This window comes from Neolamprologus brichardi, chromosome 13, assembly GCF_056152115.1.
Source record: "Neolamprologus brichardi isolate AB-2024 chromosome 13, ASM5615211v1, whole genome shotgun sequence".
NCBI classification, from domain to species: domain Eukaryota; kingdom Metazoa; phylum Chordata; class Actinopteri; order Cichliformes; family Cichlidae; genus Neolamprologus; species Neolamprologus brichardi.
Genome location: NC_142116.1, coordinates 31,664,914 through 31,684,949, shown reverse-complemented (window position 1 = coordinate 31,684,949; position 20,036 = coordinate 31,664,914). Strand labels below are relative to the sequence as shown.

Genomic DNA, 20,036 nt, shown 5'->3' with positions numbered 1-20,036 from the left:
GGTGCCACCCGATCACAAGGGCTGGCAAGTCTTTCGGAGCCTGGGGAGCGGACACCCGCACAAAGGGTGGCCAGGCGGCCGGGTCCGGGTTCTTTCTTCTTTTCTTCTTTCTTTCACACGCCTGGTGGGCGGTGCCACCCGATCACAAGGGCTGGCAAGGCTTTGGGAGCCTGGGGAGCGGACACCCGCACAAAGGGTGGCCAGGCGGCCCGGTCCGTCTTTTTTTTCCTTCTTTGACACGCCTGGTGGGCGCTGCCACCAGATCACAAGGGCCGGCAAGGCTTTCGGAGCCTGGGGAGCGGACACCCGCACAAAAGGTGGCCAGGCGGTCTGGTCCGGGTTTTTTCTTCTTTCTTTAACACGCCTGCTGGGCGGTGCCACCAGATCACAAAGGCCGGAAGGCTTTCGGAGCCTGGGGAGCGGACACCCGCACAAAGGGTGGCCAGGCGGCCCGGTCCGGGTTTTTTCTTCTTTTCTTCTTTCTTTCACTCGCCTGGTTTGCGGTGCAAACCGATCACAAGGGCTGGCAAGGCTTTGGGAGCCTGGGGAGCGGACACCCGCACAAAGGGTGGCCAGGCGGCCCGGTCCGTGTTTTTTTTCCTTCTTTGACACGCCTGGTGGGCGCTGCCACCAGATCACAAGGGCCGGCAAGGCTTTCGGAGCCTGGGGAGCGGACACCCGCACAAAGGGTGGCCAGGCGGTCTGGTCCGGGTTTTTTCTTCTTTCTTTAACACGCCTGCTGGGCGGTGCCACCAGATCACAAGGGCCGGAAGGCTTTCGGAGCCTGGGGAGCGGACACCCGCACAAAGGGTGGCCAGGCGGCCAGGTCCAGGTTTTTTCTTCTATTCTTCTTTCTTTCACTCGCCTGGTTTGCGGTGCAAACCGATCACAAGGGCTGGCAAGGCTTTGGGAGCCTGGGGAGCGGACACCCACACAAAGGGTGGCCAGGCGGCCCGGTCCGGATATTTTCTTCTTTCTTTAACACGCCTGGTGGGCGGTGCCACCCGATCACAAGGGCTGGCAAGGCTTTCGGAACCTGGGGAGCTGACACCCGCACAAAGGGTGGCCAGGCGGCCCGGTCCGGGTTTTTTCTTCTTTTCTTCTTTATTTCACACGCCTGGTGGGCGGTGCCACCCCATCACAAGGGCTGGCAAGGCTTTGGGAGCCTGGGGAGCTGATACCCGCACAAAGGGTGGCCAGGTGGTCCGGTCCGGGTTTTTTCTTCTTTCTTTCAAACGCCTGGTGGGCGGTGCCACCCGATCACAAGGGCTGGCAAGGCTTTGGGAGCCTGGGGAGCGGACATCCGCACAAAGGGTGGCCAGGCGGCCCGGTCCGGGTTTTATTTCCTTGTTTGATACGCCTGGTGGGCGGTGCCACCCGATCACAAGGGTCGGCAAGGCTTTCGGAGCCTGGGGAGCGGACACCCGCAAAAAGGGTGGTCAGGTGGCCCGGTCCCGGTTTTTTCTTCTTTTCTTCTTTCTTTCAAACGCCTCGTGGGCGGTACCACCCGATCACAAGGGCTGGCAAGGCTTTGGGAGCCTGGGGAGCAGACACCCGCAAAATTGGTGGCCAGGTGGCCCGGTCCGGGTTTTTTCTTCTTTTCTTCTTTCTTTCAAACACCTGGTGGGCGGTGCCACCCGATCACAAGGGCTGGCAAGGCTTTCGGAGCCTGGGGAGCGGACACCCGCACAAAGGGTGGCCAGGCGGCCCGGTCCGGGTTTTTTTCTTCTTTCTTTCACACGCCTGGTGGGCGGTGCCACCCTATCTCAAAGGCTGGCAAGTCTTTCGGAGCCTTGGGAGCGGACACCCGCACAAAGGGTGGCCAGGCGGCCCGGTCCGGGTTTTTTCTTCTTTTCTTCTTTCTTTCACACGCCTGGTGGGCGGTGCCACCCGATCACAAGGGCTGTCAAGGCTTTGGGAGCCTGGGGAGCGGACACCTGCACAAAGGGTGGCCAGGCGGCCCGGTCCGGGTATTTTCTTCTTTTTTTAAAACGCCTGGTGGGCGGTGCCACCCGATCACAATGGCTGGCAAGGCTTTCGGAGCCTGGGGAGCGGACACCTGCACAAAGGGTGGCCAGGCGGTCCGGTACGGGTTTTTTCTTCTTTCTTTAACACGCCTGATGGGCGGTGCCACCCGATCACAAGGGCTGGCAAGGCTTTGGAAGCCTGGGGAGCGGACACCCGCACAAAGGGTGGCCAGGCGGCCCGGTCCGGGGTTTTTTTCCTTCTTTGACACGCCTGGTGGGCGGTGCCACCCGATCACAAGGGCCGGAAAGGCTTTGGGAGCCTGGGGAGCGGACACCCGCAAAAAGGGTGGCCAGGTGGCCCGGTCCGGGTTTTTTCTTCTTTTCTTCTTTCTTTCAAACACCTGGTGGGCAGTGCCACCCGATCACAAGGGCTGGCAAGGCTTTCGGAGCCTGGGGAGCGGACACCCGCACAAACGGTGGCCAGGCGGCCCGGTCCGGGTTTTTTCTTCTTTCTTTCACACGCCTGGTGGGCGGTGCCACCCGATCACAAGGGCTGGCAAGTCTTTCGGAGCCTGGGGAGCGGACACCCGCACAAAGGGTGGCCAGGCGGCCCGGTCCGGGTTCTTTCTTCTTTTCTTCTTTCTTTAATACGCCTGGTGGGCGGTGCCACCCCATCACAAGGGCTGGTAAGGCTTTGGGAGCCTGGGGAGCGGACACCCGCACAAAGGTTTGCCAGGCGGCCCGGTCCGGGTTTTTTTCTTCTTTCTTTCACACGCCTGGTGGGCGGTGCCACCCGATCACAAGGGCTGGCAAGTCTTTCGGAGTCTGGGGAGCGGACACCCGCACAAAGGGTGGCCAGGCGGCCCGGTCCGGGTTCTTTCTTCTTTTCTTCTTTCTTTCAAACGCCTGGTGGGCGGTGCCACCCGATCACAAGGGCTGGTAAGGCTTTGGGAGCCTGGGGAGCGGATACCCGCACAAAGGGTGGCCAGGCGGCCCGGTCCGGGTTTTTTTCTTCTTTCTTTCACACGCCTGGTGGGCGGTGCCACCCGATCACAAGGGCTGTCAAGTCTTTCGGAGCCTGGGGAGCGGACACCCGCACAAAGGGTGGCCAGGCGGCCCGGTCCGGGTTCTTTCTTCTTTTCTTCTTTCTTTCACACGCCTGGTGGGCGGTGCCACCCGATCACAAGGGCTGGCAAGGCTTTGGGAGCCTGGGGAGCGGACACCCGCACAAAGGGTGGCCAGGCGGCCCGGTCCGGGTTTTTTTTCCTTCTTTGACACGCCTGGTGGGCACTGCCACCAGATCACAAGCGCCGGCAAGGCTTTCGGAGCCTGGGGAGCGGACACCCGCACAAAGGGTGGCCAGGCGGCCAGGTCCGGGTTTTTTCTTCTTTTCTTCTTTCTTTCATTCGCCTGCTTTGCGGTGCAAACCGATCACAAGGGCTGGCAAGGCTTTGGGAGCCTGGGGAGCGGACACCCACACAAAGGGTGGCCAGGCGGCCCGGTCCGGGAATTTTCTTCTTTCTTTAACACGCCTGGTGGGCCGTGCCACCCGATCACAAGGGCTGGCAAGGCTTTCGGAACCTGGGAAGCGGACACCCGCACAAAGGGTGGCCAGGCGGCCCGGTCCGGGTTTTTTCTTCTTTTCTTCTTTGTTTCACACGCCTGGTGGGCGGAGCTACCCCATCACAAGGGCTGGCAAGGCTTTGGGAGTCTGGGGAGCGGACACCCGCACAAAGGGTGGCCAGGCGGTCTGGTCCGGGTTTTTTCTTCTTTCTTTAACACGCCTGGTGGGCGGTGCAACCCGATCACAAGGGCCGGCAAGGCTTTGGGAGCCTGGGGAGCGGACACCCGCACAAAGGGTAGCAAGACGGCCCGGTCCGGGTTTTTTTTCCTTGTTTGATACGCCTGGTGGGCGATGCCACCCGATCACAAGGGCTGGAAAGGCTTTCGGAGCCTGGGGAGCGGACACCCGCACAAAGGGTGGCCAGGCAGACCGGTCCGGATTTTTTCTTCTTTCTTTCACACGCGTGGTGGGCGGTGCCACCCGATCACAAGGGCCGGCAAGGCTTTCGGAGCCTGGGGAGCGGACACCCGCACAAAGGGTTGCCAGGCGGCCCGGTCCCGGTTTTTTCTTCTTTTTTTCACACGCCTGGTGGGCGGTGCCACCCGATCACAAGGACTGGCAAGGCTTTCGGAGCCTGGGGTGCGGACACCCGCACAAAGGGTGGCCAGGCGGCCCGGTCCGGGTTTTTTCTTCTTTCTTTCACACGCCTGGTGGGCGGTGCCACCCGATCACAAGGACTGGCAAGGCTTTGGGAGCCTTGGGAGCGGACACCCGCACAAAGGGTGGCCAGGCGGCCCGGTCCGGGTATTTCCTTCTTTCTTTCACACGCCTGGTGGGCGGTGCCACCCGATCACAAGGGCTGGGAAGGCTTTCGGAGCCTGGGGAGCGGACACCCGCACAAAGGGTGGCCAGGCGGCCCGGTCCGGGTTTTTTCTTCTTTTCTTTTTTCTTTCACACGCCTGGTGGGCGGTGCCACCCCATCACAAGGGCTGGCAAGGCTTTGGGAGCCTGGGGAGCGGACACCCGCACAAAGGGTGGCCAGGCGGTCCGGTCCGGGTATTTCCTTCTTTCTTTAACACGCCTGGTGGGCGGTGCCACCCGATCACAAGGGCTGGCAAGGCTTGCGGAGCCTGGGGAGCGGACACCCGCACAAAGGGTGGCCAGGCGGCCCGGTCCGGGTTTTTTCTTCTTTTCTTCTTTCTTTCACACGCCTGGTGGGCGGTGCCACCCGATCACAAGGGCTCGCAAGGCTTTGGGAGCCTGGGGAGCGGACACCCGCACAAAGGGTTGCCAGGCGGCCCGGTCCGGGTATTTTCTTCTTTCTTTAACACGCCTGGTGGGCGGTGCCACCCGATCACAAGGGCTGGCAAGGCTTTCGGAGCCTGGGGAGCGGACACCCGCACAAAGGGTGGCCAGGCGGCCCGGTCTGGGTTTTTTCTTCTTTTCTTCTTTCTTTCACACGCCTCGTGGGCGGTGCCACCCGATCACAAGGGCTGGAAAGGCGTTCGGAGCCTGGGGAGCGGACACACGCACAAAGGGTGGCCAGGCGGCCCGGTCCGGGTTCTTTCTTCTTTTCTTCTTTCTTTCACACGCCTGGTGGGCGGTGCCACCCGATCACAAGGGCTGGCAAGGCTTTCGGAGCCTGGGGAGCAGACACCCGCACAAAGGCTGGCCAGGTGGCCCGGTCCGGCTTTTTTTTCCTTCTTTGACACGCTTGGTGGGCGCTGCCTCCCGATCACAAGGGCCGGCAAGGCTTTCGGAGCCTGGGGAGCGGACACCCGCACAAAGGGTGGCCAGGCGGCCAGGTCCGGGTTTTTTCTTCTTTCTTTCACACGCCTGGTGGGCGGTGCCACCCGATCACAAGGGCTGGCAAGGCTTTCGGAGCCTGGGGAGCGGACACCCGCACAAAGGGTGGCCAGGCGGCCCGGTCCGGGTTTTTTCTTCTTTTCTTCTTTCTTTCAAACGCCTGGTGGGCGGTGCCACCCGATCACAAGGGCTGGCAAGGCTTTCGGAGCCTGGGGAGCGGACACCCGCACAAAGGCTGGCCAGGTGGCCCGGTCCGGCTTTTTTTTCCTTCTTTGACACGCTTGGTGGGCGCTGCCTCCCGAGCACAAGGGCCGGCAAGGCTTTCGGAGCCTGGGGAGCGGACACCCGCACAAAGGGTGGCCAGGCGGCCAGGTCCGGGTTTTTTCTTCTTTCTTTCACACGCCTGGTGGGCGGTGCCACCCGATCACAAGGGCTGGCAAGGCTTTCGGAGCCTGTGGAGCGGACACCCGCACAAAGGGTGGCCAGGCGGCCCGGTCCGGGTTTTTTCTTCTTTTCTTCTTTCTTTCAAACGCCTGGTGGGCGGTGCCACCCGATCACAAGGGCTGGCAAGGCTTTGGGAGCCTGGGGAGCGGACACCCGCACAAAGGGTGGCCAGGCGGCCCGGTCCGGGTTTTTTCTTCTTTCTTTTACACGCCTGGTGGGCGGTGCCACCCGATCACAAGGGCTGGCAAGGCTTTCGGAGCCTGGGGAGCGGACACCCGCACAAAGAGTGGCCAGGCGGCCTGTTCCGGGTTTTTTCTTCTTTCTTTCACACGCCTGGTAGGCGGTGCCACCCGATCACAAGGGCTGGCAAGGCTTTGGGAGCCTGGGGAGCGGAAACCTGCACAAAGGGTGGCCAGGCGGCCCGGTCCGGGTTTTTTTCTTCTTTTCTTCTTTTTTTTCAAACGCCTGCTCGGCGGTGCCACCCGATCACAAGGGCTGGCAAGGCTTTGGGAGCCTGGGGAGTGGACACCCGCACAAAGGGTGGCCAGGCGGCCCGGTCGGGGTTTTTACTTCTTTTCTTCTTTCTTTCAAACGTCTGGTGGGCGGTGCCACCCGATCACAAGGGCTGTCAAGGCTTTCGGAGCCTGGGGAGCTGACATCCGCACAAAGGGTGGCCAGGCGGCCCGGTCTGGGTTTTTTCTTCTTTCTTTCACACGCGTGGTGGGCGGTGCCACCCGATCACAAGGGCCGGCAAGGCTTTCGGAGCCTGGGGAGCGGACACCCGCACAAAGGGTTGCCAGGCGGCCCGGTCCCGGTTTTTTCTTCTTTTTTTCACACGCCTGGTGGGCGGTGCCACCCGATCACAAGGACTGGCAAGGCTTTCGGAGCCTGGGGTGCGGACACCCGCACAAAGGGTGGCCAGGCGGCCCGGTCCGGGTTTTTTCTTCTTTCTTTCACACGCCTGGTGGGCGGTGCCACCCGATCACAAGGACTGGCAAGGCTTTGGGAGCCTTGGGAGCGGACACCCGCACAAAGGGTGGCCAGGCGGCCCGGTCCGGGTTTTTTCTTCTTTTCTTTTTTCTTTCACACGCCTGGTGGGCGGTGCCACCCCATCACAAGGGCTGGCAAGGCTTTGGGAGCCTGGGGAGCGGACACCCGCACAAAGGGTGGCCAGGCGGTCCGGTCCGGGTATTTCCTTCTTTCTTTAACACGCCTGGTGGGCGGTGCCACCCGATCACAAGGGCTGGCAAGGCTTGCGGAGCCTGGGGAGCGGACACCCGCACAAAGGGTGGCCAGGCGGCCCGGTCCGGGTTTTTTCTTCTTTTCTTCTTTCTTTCACACGCCTGGTGGGCGGTGCCACCCCATCACAAGGGCTGGCAAGGCTTTGGGAGCCTGGGGAGCGGACACCCGCACAAAGGGTGGCCAGGCGGTCCGGTCCGGGTATTTCCTTCTTTCTTTAACACGCCTGGTGGGCGGTGCCACCCGATCACAAGGGCTGGCAAGGCTTGCGGAGCCTGGGGAGCGGACACCCGCACAAAGGGTGGCCAGGCGGCCCGGTCCGGGTTTTTTCTTCTTTTCTTCTTTCTTTCACACGCCTGGTGGGCGGTGCCACCCGATCACAAGGGCTCGCAAGGCTTTGGGAGCCTGGGGAGCGGACACCCGCACAAAGGGTTGCCAGGCGGCCCGGTCCGGGTATTTTCTTCTTTCTTTAACACGCCTGGTGGGCGGTGCCACCCGATCACAAGGGCTGGCAAGGCTTTCGGAGCCTGGGGAGCGGACACCCGCACAAAGGGTGGCCAGGCGGCCCGGTCTGGGTTTTTTCTTCTTTTCTTCTTTCTTTCACACGCCTCGTGGGCGGTGCCACCCGATCACAAGGGCTGGAAAGGCGTTCGGAGCCTGGGGAGCGGACACACGCACAAAGGGTGGCCAGGCGGCCCGGTCCGGGTTCTTTCTTCTTTTCTTCTTTCTTTCACACGCCTGGTGGGCGGTGCCACCCGATCACAAGGGCTGGCAAGGCTTTCGGAGCCTGGGGAGCGGACACCCGCACAAAGGCTGGCCAGGTGGCCCGGTCCGGCTTTTTTTTCCTTCTTTGACATGCTTGGTGGGCGCTGCCTCCCGATCACAAGGGCCGGCAAGGCTTTCGGAGCCTGGGGAGCGGACACCCGCACAAAGGGTGGCCAGGCGGCCAGGTCCGGGTTTTTTCTTCTTTCTTTCACACGCCTGGTGGGCGGTGCCACCCGATCACAAGGGCTGGCAAGGCTTTCGGAGCCTGGGGAGCGGACACCCGCACAAAGGGTGGCCAGGCGGCCCGGTCCGGGTTTTTTCTTCTTTTCTTCTTTCTTTCAAACGCCTGGTGGGCGGTGCCACCCGATCACAAGGGCTGGCAAGGCTTTCGGAGCCTGGGGAGCGGACACCCGCACAAAGGCTGGCCAGGTGGCCCGGTCCGGCTTTTTTTTCCTTCTTTGACACGCTTGGTGGGCGCTGCCTCCCGATCACAAGGGCCGGCAAGGCTTTCGGAGCCTGGGGAGCGGACACCCGCACAAAGGGTGGCCAGGCGGCCAGGTCCGGGTTTTTTCTTCTTTCTTTCACACGCCTGGTGGGCGGTGCCACCCGATCACAAGGGCTGGCAAGGCTTTCGGAGCCTGGGGAGCGGACACCCGCACAAAGGGTGGCCAGGCGGCCCGGTCCGGGTTTTTTCTTCTTTTCTTCTTTCTTTCAAACGCCTGGTGGGCGGTGCCACCCGATCACAAGGGCTGGCAAGGCTTTCGGAGCCTGGGGAGCGGACACCCGCACAAAGGCTGGCCAGGTGGCCCGGTCCGGCTTTTTTTTCCTTCTTTGACACGCTTGGTGGGCGCTGCCTCCCGATCAGTAGGGCCGGCAAGGCTTTCGGAGCCTGGGGAGCGGACACCCGCACAAAGGGTGGCCAGGCGGCCAGGTCCGGGTTTTTTCTTCTTTCTTTCACACGCCTGGTGGGCGGTGCCACCCGATCACAAGGGCTGGCAAGGCTTTCGGAGCCTGGGGAGCGGACACCCGCACAAAGGGTGGCCAGGCGGCCCGGTCCGGGTTTTTTCTTCTTTTCTTCTTTCTTTCAAACGCCTGGTGGGCGGTGCCACCCGATCACAAGGGCTGGCAAGGCTTTGGGAGCCTGGGGAGCGGACACCCGCACAAAGGGTGGCCAGGCGGCCCGGTCCGGGTTTTTTCTTCTTTCTTTTACACGCCTGGTGGGCGGTGCCACCCGATCACAAGGGCTGGCAAGGCTTTCGGAGCCTGGGGAGCGGACACCCGCACAAAGAGTGGCCAGGCGGCCTGTTCCGGGTTTTTTCTTCTTTCTTTCACACGCCTGGTAGGCGGTGCCACCCGATCACAAGGGCTGGCAAGGCTTTGGGAGCCTGGGGAGCGGAAACCTGCACAAAGGGTGGCCAGGCGGCCCGGTCCGGGTTTTTTTCTTCTTTTCTTCTTTTTTTTCAAACGCCTGCTCGGCGGTGCCACCCGATCACAAGGGCTGGCAAGGCTTTGGGAGCCTGGGGAGTGGACACCCGCACAAAGGGTGGCCAGGCGGCCCGGTCGGGGTTTTTACTTCTTTTCTTCTTTCTTTCAAACGTCTGGTGGGCGGTGCCACCCGATCACAAGGGCTGTCAAGGCTTTCGGAGCCTGGGGAGCTGACATCCGCACAAAGGGTGGCCAGGCGGCCCGGTCTGGGTTTTTTCTTCTTTCTTTCACACGCCTGGTGGGCGGTGCGTCCCGATCAGAAGGGCTGGGAAGGCTTTGGGAACCTGGGGAGCGGACACCCGCACAATGGGTGGCCAGGCGGCCCGGTCCGGGTTTTTTCTTCTTTCTTTGACACGCCTGGTGGGCGGTGCCACCCGATCACAAGGGCTGGCAAGGCTTTCGGAGCCTGGGGAGCGGACACCCGCACAAAGGGTGACCAGGTGGCCCAGTCCGGGTTTTTTCTTATTTCTTTCACAAGCCTGGTGGGCGGTGCCACCCGATCACTAACCGGTTCAGGAGGATATTGTGAGAAATGGTATCAAACGCCACACTAAGATCAAGAAGAATGAGGATGGATAGCAGACCAGAATCAGCTGCCATCAGAAGGTCATTGGTAATCCTAACAAAGCAGTTTCTGTGCTATGATTGGGGTGGAAACCAGATTGAAATTGTTCATAAAGATTATGGTCATTGAGGTATAAGTGAAGCTGGGAGCCGACAACTTTTTCAAGAATTTTTTAAATAAAGAGGAGATCTGATATGGCGAAGATTATCAAAGTTATTGGGGTCTGCACCAGGCTTTTTGAGAGTTGGAATAACAGAAGCATTTTTCAGAGATGAAGGAACGATTCCAGTGTTCAGGGAGGAATGAATAATACTGGTTATGAGAGGTGCTAACGAGGTAAGACAGGCTTTAACTAACACAGTGGAAAGAGGGTCAAGTTGACAGGTTGATGATTTAGATTTTTTAATAAGATTAGATACATCAGTTATGGAGGGAAGAGTACAGCTTGAAAATAACTGACAGGAAGACAGCGGGGGAAACAGGAAGTCCACTTCATAGTCGTAATTTCCTACAGAGTTAAGTTGACGGTGAATATCTGAGTGAAAAAAGAGATAAGAGAATTACAAAAGTCAGCAGAATACATGTGGGAGGAAAATGTGTCTGGAGGTTTTGTAATTTTACTGAACAATGAAAAGAGAGACCTGGAGTTATGTCTGTGAAGGTTCTCAGTCATCCAGGTCATCGTAGTCAAAGGAGCTTGCAAAGAAAAGCGTCTGGACTTCTTTAAATTGCTTGAAGACGTTTCACCTCTCATCCGAGAAGCTTCTTCAGTTCTTAGGTCAAATGGTGGAGAGTCCCAGATATAAACCTAGTGGGAGTTTCCCCCCACAGAGGGACAAATTCAAATATTGGGGATGGATACAAGAGGAAAACCAAAAATAACCACACTGGTCCGGCCGGGTCAAGTCAAACAATGATTTAATGAACACACGCGTGGGAGATGGACACCATACAGCAGACAGCATCAGATCTCAAAATGGTGGAGCCTTGATCAAACTCTTATAGCCTCTAGTGGCCCCCACCTAATCATAAAAGCCTAAACATTCACATTCTTTCTCACACACAGTGCCTAAGCTACGACCTTGGCTCCCTGTTTATCTGCTCCTGCTAAGATGGGGCAATATGCTCTGTTCTCTTCTAACCAGACAAATAAGGCGATGACTTTCTGCAAACAGTATTTCTTATAACTCAGTAGTATAATGCATCATAAAACAATATCATTCATTCACAATATCAACAGTCTAATGTAATGCAAATCAGTTTACCAAATGTAATAGTTATCACCTTCTTCTAATTCAGGAGAATAATGCAAACTAAAACTACATAATAATTCACAATCTTTAATTAGGGGTCTCACATGGCATAAAATAATATTAGAATCCGACAGGAGGGAACTCAAAACTGGATTATAGATGGCAGACAGTTGGTGTTTTAAACCACCGCCTCTGTTCAAGGATGGTCGCTCACAGTGGACATAGATGCTTCTTTCACTCCTCTTTCAAACCATCTGTCGTCTCTGTCCAAAATGTGAACATTGGCATCCTCGAAAGAGTGTCCTTTGTCCTTTGACTATGATGACCTGGATGACTGAGAACCTTCACAGACAAAAGATCTTATCTTTCATTTCAAGTGTCTTATATTACTATATTACTATATGTTATGCATATTTGACTTAACGGTTCTTTCATTCTAAAATTTAAATTTGGTTTTGCCGTATGTCATTTGAAAGGGTACTAAGTGGTGCTGTAAAGACGATTCCCACGTCTGGTAGACCTTCAAAAGACTCCTGAGGGAGGCTGGGGAGCTTAAGTGTACCATGTTCACCATACCATTTATATGTAAATGGCTAAATGCATTAAAATGGTTACCTGTGGTAAAACGACTCAGTATCCCAACACCTTCCATAGTTACACCTCTTTCGTAGCGTGCGGCTCATAAAAATCGGTAATCCATTATCTCAGATTATTAGAATATTTTCCAAGGTCAAGCAGAAAAGTATTTACAGAAATATCTGAAAAGTATGCTCATTTAAACACTGACTGTATCGATGGAGTTCGTTAGCTTGTGGGACTGCTGAGGTGTTATTAAAGCCTAGGTTGCTTTGATAGCGGTCTTCAGCTCATCTGTAGTTTGAGGTTGGGTGGTTCTTGTCTTTTTTTTCAACATGTGGAGTTCATGTGTTGGCCAGTGGGAATATGGCCAGAAAATCATTTGGTAAAGTCCTTCTGAAAGCTAAAATCCATCTCCGTATAGCTTGTCAACAGATGAAAGCATGAAGTGTTCTGAAATTACATGGCAAAGTTTGGCTTTTGACTTTATAATAGTGGACTGACCACCACAAATACCAGCAAAGGACTTGGTGCAACAGTCATCACAGGCTTTGCACTAGACTTCAAACACCCTGGACTTGCTGCCTCTCCACTCGTCCTCCAGGATTTTCAAATGAAGTACAAAATTTGCTTTAATCTGAAAAGAGGACCGGATCACAGAACAAAAGTCCAGTTTGTTGTCTCCTTAGCACAGGTAAGAAGCTTCTCACACTTCATTCAGGTGGCTGTAGCTCAGGAGACAGCGCAGGTCATCTGTTAATTAGAAGGTTGGTGGTTTGATCCCTGGCTGTTTCAGTCTGCATGCCAAAATACCTTTGGGCAAGACATTAAATTCTTAGTATTTGAGAGTTTATTATGGTTCATTCTTAAAGTCTCAGCGTTTGCAGTAAAGATGCTTTCACTGTCTGAACTGGACAGAGCAATGTGGTAACTTAAGCACCTAGTCTGGAACAACTTGTATTCAAAGTGGTGATGTAGACAATGTAGCAATGTTTTCAAGCTTGATGCTAATGCTGCTGGACTACAGCACTACTGGAATTACAACAGAGAATCGATGTATTTAGAGGCTATTCCTGATCATTTTCAGTCAATAAAATTAAATTCACTTTTTCTGAGTCTGAATAAGTTTACAAAGTGAAATTCATTTAAAAGTGAAACTGATTTGTGTGAGTGTATGCGCGCGTGTTCGTTTCCTGGCGGACATTAAAGACGCAGTCAGTTAGAGATCTTTTATTATTGGTCTCACCTAACTCTTTTGATATAAACACTTCCTCGCACATCAATACGCCACTTAAGACAAGCAGCTTGTAAACATTTCAAAAAAGCATCAAACAGTTGGAGAACTGGACAATACAAAGCAAGAAGGGGCTCAATTTGTCCAAAACAAGATTTTACATTTGAAGGAAAAGTCAAGGGGCGAAAAAATAAAATCAGAATACAAAAACAAATATGGCGATGAATAAAAGGCCAAGAGGAGATTTTAAATGGAGTTGAGGTTGAGGTCACGTTCCAGCTATTTCATAGGTTTTTTTTCATTAAAGTTACTGCAAAAAATATGCAATATAGCTTACCAGTTCTATTGGGTATAAAGTCATACAAATAAATATTAAGTGGCAGTGCCTGATTACAAATTATTGTAAATTTATTTGATACACTGTAAAAGATTAAACTCTTGTTTGCCATATAAAATACCAAGTGCATAATTGTTTCCTCCCTTTGGGAAAATAGACATTTCTCAGTAAGCAAACAACATTTCAAAGAGCAACTCTGAGGCATAGAAAAGTGACAGAATCCAATACTACAGGAACCCCGAAGATTTAAGTGCAAACGTTTCATCACAACATCTGCATTTACAATATCAGCACTATTATCAAAACACATAACATAGAAAATGCAGATTTAGATTTATCCCATAAGGCTTTGATTCCCTACAAAACAAAACAAAAATGGCCAACATCGCCACGGGGCTGTCGTTGCCACCTCCTCCTAAATCCACAAGAGGAAACACATGCACAGAGAGAACATTAAAACAGAAAACCCAACATAGGAGACATCGAACTACTTGGCCATTACAAAAATAGAAATTAATCTTAAAATTCTATTTCTGTTACAGGAAAATAAAGAAGATTACACACAAACAAAAGCTTAAACAGGTCTTCTATATATATTCATATACTTTCTGAGTAGAACATTGAGAAGCAGGCTGGAAACAGACATGGCTGCCAACTTTAATACACAGCCTGATTACATTTTACATGCTGTGCATGTTGCTGTCCATATGTACAGTAAAGCATCCAGAAGGTCACTGCGGCACATTTGAGCTGCAGTGTGCTTGTGCACAAAACATCCCTGGTGAAGTTTTACTCCAAACTTCCGGGGTTTGGTCTAAGATATGGCATAAAAGCGAAGAGGACAGCTGTGGTTTACTGTTCCATCGCTTTACCTCCATCCAGTATCGGGAGAAACGTGGGCGCGGCTGTGGTAAGGCACCATATATCACTCTGATGGACAGTGGGGTCTGTTAGTTGAGCAGAAATGAGCAGTAAGTTCCCCCACTCCCCAACATCCCCCACCCCTGGGGTGCAAAGTCTGGTAAACACACAAAATTCAGTGTGTTTTATCCAAGTATTGTGTAAACATGTCGTGTACAATTTGCATGTTTAGCATAGAAAGGTGGGATTTACCACCTTTGGGATTTCAGTCTGTCACTCAGACGTATGGCTTTAAAATCAGTGGCAAAGAAGGTGCAAATCTCTCATGGCTGATCAGTGAATAGAGGGTCCTAAGGGGGAAGGAGCTTTTCTGCGGATGAGCCACAACATGATGGCTGCTCTCATGAAGAGAGAATAATCTGGGGTTTGTTTAAAGGTACTGTGAGCGAACTGCAAACTAGTAAATCTCGGGGAAACAAGCAGATAGCTCTCACAATGGCCAGCGACAACACATATGGAACACCAAGGCTGGCGTGTAGTAACCAACAAACCACCTTCAACTGTCTGATATAATCCCCAACACAGCAGGTGTGCACTGTGGCACATGAAGGTTCATTAGCATATGATGAGGGGTGACCATAAATGCTTCGGCTCATCACTGCATGTTCAGATGACTAACAGCCAGTGCTGGGAACCAACAGCAGCACTGACACGCCAAGCAACACGTCGGATATCAGTGAGACTGTAAAAGATGCTGGGAATGTTTCCTGGGAGAAGAATCCTTCTGGTTTCAACTCCCACCAAAGATTAACTAACACATCAGCTCTTTAAAAACACCACCTCAGCTGACAGAATAACCCAGTATATATGATGTCTGCCATTTTTACTAGATTTTGGCGTGTTAAACAAATTGTACAGAAAAGATGGACACGGTCTCCACGACATTGCCAATTGGTTTTGGTTTAAACATTTTGAAGCCTCAGTGTTAGGAAACAAGAGGCTGTAAACATACATTTAATGCTGTACTGGAGACTTCTCCAAATCACCTGTCTTTTGCATAACTACATCAGATAATGATAGACTGGTGTTGGCACAGGTGAGCTTTCATCCATACTGAACTAAGGTTATGCATATTAATCACTGAGCTTTAGCGGTTTCTGCTGGAGCGGCAGTAGAGTGGCTGCTATGCAATGAAGTCCTTATTTTCTCTCGGCTTTTCTCTTACATGGTTTGTTTGAGACACTTATGGTAAGAGCCGTTAACATGATGCCTGAATTACAAATGAAGGATTTGTCGTTGCTTGGAGAAAGAGTTATGGCTTCGCTTTCGTTCATTCCCACGTGAAAGCTTTACCAACCGGAGGCAGACCAGCTCATGCTGGATTTTAGACCTATTCTACTAGAGACGCACTATTCACTAGAGCTGATACACCGAGGCAAGGTTCATGGTTCAGCTTGGATTATGGCCACATGTCACGGAAAGACAGAGCAACTGAGGCAAGGCTTAACATTTAAATTTGTGTTGAGACCTGGCTAGAAGATAGAGGAGCTGCAGGTAAACATGCAGGTTGAAATAAATCCTTTAAACTAGAGGAAAAGTTAAGGACTGAGCACAAAACCAAACAGGATCCGGTGTCGTGTTTGGCAAGAACACTTTAGCACGAGAAAAGAAGGTCTGAGTCTATAAAAGGAAAGATTCAGCTGCTCCGTGTGTCCAGGTATGAAGCAGACTGCGGCTGCTGAGGGTTCAGTCCACGTGCTCATCTGCTTCCATAAAAAAGGGTTTTCAAAAAACAACTTTCTTTCAACTTTTGTGACACAAGGAGCCCCAAAAAAGCCAGACTCGGTTTAAGTGTGTTGGTATTATTAAGATAATAGTGAAGATGAAAATAAACGAGCACAGCAAAGCAGTCACACAGCAGGCCTGCCGACACTTCTCCACACACCTGAGTGTAGTGTGAATCCTGTGGCAGAGAACTTCAAAGCACCAGAGTGATGTGAAATAAACACTCAGCTCTCACATCATCGTCCTGGATGTGGGTGGAGAAGGTGGAGTAGGAGCAGGAGAAGGGTAGGTGTCTGGCTTTCTGGGTCCAAATGTGTTGGTACTGAGGGGAGGGGGAGACGGGCTACTCCTATGTTTTCCGAGGGTCTGGTGAAATGGGGCCAGGTGTGTTGGTCCCGTCCATGCTGTGCACTGGGATCTGGAACTGGGGGGTGACGACCGACGGAAACTGAAAGAGATTATCAAGGGGTGAGTTAGATGCACCAATAGATACAGAAAGACAGAGACAGAGCAGTTTAATCCAGAACATCCAGCTCTCCTTAATGATGTGCTGTTACTGCTTAGGGACTCCTTTGCTGCCACAACTCGTCAATAAACGCGTCCAAATCCAATATTTGACCACCTTGTATGGATGAGGGGGTTGTAGCAGACCTTTTACTATCTTTACACAAGAAACGTTAAATATTTAGAAATCCGTGTTTCCTCCAAGCTGATAGAGTTGTTCAGCCTTAATCTTATTCTGCTGCATAAGTCAGGAAAAGATGATTTAGACCAGCGGTCCCCAACCCCCGGGCCTCGGACCGGTACCGGTCCGTGAGTCGTTTGGTACCGGGCCGCAAGAGTTGAGGCTCAGGTGTGAAATGTATAGTTTTCAGCGTTATTTTGTTATCGTTTTTATCGTTTACTCGGTTTTCCTTGGTCTTTTCATGTGTGTTATGAATAAATCTTCTTTTTTTCGGTACCGGTACTAGTTTTATTTTGTTGTATTTATCCGCGACACCTTAAAGGCCGGTCCGTGAAAATATTGTCGGGCATAAACCGGTCCGTGGTGCAAAAAAGGTTGGAGACCGCTGATTTAAACTGCTGGATCAGCCTCTGCACATCACTCTGTGGATGGATGGCAACAGTTAAATGGGTTTCTTAAAATCAACAATCCCAGTTGTGCTGGAGGCCGTCTCAGCCAGCACAGGGCTGGGTCTATCACAGGGCTAACAAACAGAGACATCCTCACACTCACAGCCAGTTTAGAATCACTAATGAACCTGAGCTCACTGACTGCATGTTGAAGGAGGCTGGAGTATGTGGAGAGGATCCACGCAGACACGGGGAGAAAAGTGCCCACAGAAACGATTTGTACCCAGGACCTGTGGTGGAGCAGGACCAGGTGGCGTGGAGACCTGTGGTGGAGCAGGACCAGGTGGCGTGGAGACCTGTGGTGGAGCAGGACCAGGTGGCGGCAGTAAAAACTGCTAAATCTAACCAGTCCAAAGAAAACCCAACATTTACACAACTGTGTGCAACTGCATTAACACCTGTATCACATCTGGAACATGACCTCTCTGTCTGTTCTGATGGGAAATATGTCATACTAGATTGCCACGCCTCCTCATGCCTCAGTGTTCATCCAGGACACATGTCAACACTACAGCAACAAAACTCTACTGCTGATGTTCTCTTCACAGCACGAACTATTGCAGAAAGAGCCATCCTCCAAATCCTGGAATCACAAACACAACCTGAACGTGTTACAGTGGAAAACCTTCTACTAGATCATTATAGATGATCCCTATGTGCACATGTATGTGATGGATATGAAAATGGGAATATGCATACACAGAATTCAGCTACTTCACAATCTATTGCTTGCTGCTTGCTGCTGATGGTAATGTTAATAGTATAATTATAATGCACATATTTTCCCTCAGCCTGTCCTCTTCATGTTTAATGTCTCAGTATGGAGGACTTCTGAATGTAGACGTGGTTCCATGAGAGGGGCCTCAGGTCCCTCTGCACTGCTGAGCCTCACAAAATATCTCCTGAAGTGGACCAGTCATCCACTCATGAACAGGGGGCTGGCTGCATCACCAGCAGCAAAAGGAGAGGCGAAGGAGACGGGATGTCTTCAGTGGCTTGCAGGGGACCAGGCCTGGCACTGGCAAAGAAAGTGACGGGACCACTCAGGTCTCGGTTGGGTGGTGAGGGATCCACAGGCACTGGTGGAGCAGGAACCATGGCTTCAATTCAATTCAATTCAATGTTATTTATATAGCGCCAAATCACAACAAATGTCACCTCAAGGCGCTTCATAGATACAGAGAAAAACCCAACAATCATATGACCCCCTATGAGCAGCACTTTGGCGACAGTGGGAAGGAAAAACTCCCTTTTAACAGGAAGAAACCTCCGGCAGAACCAGGCTCAGGGAGGGGCGGGGCCATCTGCTGTGATTGGTTGGGGTGAGAGAAGGAAGACAGGATAAAGACATGCCTTGCCAAGGAAAGACATTCAGGGCACTCAAGCTCAGGGGGATCCATGGACCCTTGAGGCTGTCTGGATCTCTCAGCAAAGCAGACAGGTCCCACTGCAGACTGGGGTTGTAACAGTGCTGGGTGGAGACCCTCCAGATTGTTAGGACGCACCGGTTTCTGTGTGTGTGTTGGGCATTCAGCCAGCTCGGTTTGCACAAGCTAGGGGGAAAGCAGTCTTTGAACATGTGGACTCTAGAACAGAAAACTCAGCCTTGCTGAAACATGTCTTAGAGGACATCCAGGTGTGGCTGGCTGAGATACACCCCAGAAACGTGTCAGATGACTGCTCCACAGTAAGACCATGGACTCAGCTGAACAGTCTTTCCTCCACTGCTGAGAACCTGTCAGAAAGCACACAGGTGATAGCAGAGGTGTGGAAGTGGAAAGAGCTGGGTCGGATGAGTCACAGGCAGATAGGGATCAAGAACTGATGGGGAGTTGGGTGGTGAGGAGCAATTAGGCAGTAAAACATGATGACCTTTGAGGTTAAGCAAGGCAGGCTGCCAAGGTCCAGAGTCCAGGGCAGAAGCCGTGGGAGGATGTGTGGTGGCTCCAGCAGGTCCCGTGGATCAGCCGCTCCACCCCGGGACTCTTGGAGGAACTAAAACAGATGACAGGAACTAACAACCAAGAAGATGACCTAGAAAATAATCAGACTGCAGAGGATATAATAAATGCTAAGGGAAACTGTCAGTCATACTCATACACAAATACAGCCACAAAAGGTTGTCACGAACCCAGAATCAATAAAGAAACGACAAAACGCTCTCCGATGGACAGTGGACAGTATGGATATGTCTTCAGTAGCTGCCAGAGTATCTCCGTGTACATTTCAGAAAGGTTGGGGTGTCTGGCTTCCTCCTTGGAGACTATTGTTTCTTTATTGTCTCCTACTTTGGCCTTAGCGGTGAAAGTTTGTTAAACAGAGAACTGGAAATGGCAGTGCTGTACACACAGATGATGGTGAGGACAAACCTGACAGTAGGCACATTTCCTAAATGCTGCTCGAAGTCTGTTTGCACAGCGTAACAACATTTTCGGTTATTATATCATTTGATGACTTTCTCAAAGTTAGAAGAAAACTAATACTGCTAATAAGGCAGGAAGGTGTCCTTTAAAACTAAACATGTTAGTAGGACTTTACATCATAGTTTATGAAATAGCACGTGTATTTCAGTAATAGCCTACTGATTTCAGTGTAGTGGTGAACAGTCACACAGCTCACGTGGGTGTTATCTGTGATACTCCTTAACTATAATTTATCCAGGTTAACTTCAGTTAACTCTGAGCGGCTGGATCGACGGAGGTCAGACAACAATTTTACATGTATGATCTTAAAACAGGACACAGCCATTATCCGTCCTGGCCTCATATCAAATGTGAACGCAGACTGAGTCTATGTTTGACGATTGCTTTATATCTAATCTTCCTCTCAAACATTTAAACAGTCTGCAGCTGAGGGAACACAAACTCAAATTGTCGGAACAGGTTTGCTCGTTTCTTGCGTTCATTTGGTGATTTATTAAATGTATAACTGTTATTCTAATCTGCTGCTGAGTCTCTTACACTGATGAAAATGCAGAAAACACAGATCACGAACACCTGTTCAACCAATCGCTTTCATTCC

At 52.3% G+C, this 20,036-nt stretch overlaps 1 protein-coding gene across 1 annotated transcript in view; it reads left to right on the top strand.

Annotated features, from left to right (window-relative positions):
- The window catches only part of LOC148100058 (uncharacterized), a 39,168-nt gene extending 20,328 nt beyond the window's left edge, over positions 1-18,840 (top strand). Inside the window, exons 9-10 of the mRNA XM_087849787.1 lie at positions 17,121-17,340; positions 18,550-18,840. Of these exons, the coding sequence (XP_087705913.1) occupies positions 17,121-17,340; positions 18,550-18,840 (511 nt within the window). The remainder of the gene's footprint in view (positions 1-17,120; positions 17,341-18,549) is intronic.
- The last annotated feature ends 1,196 nt before the right edge of the window (positions 18,841-20,036 follow it).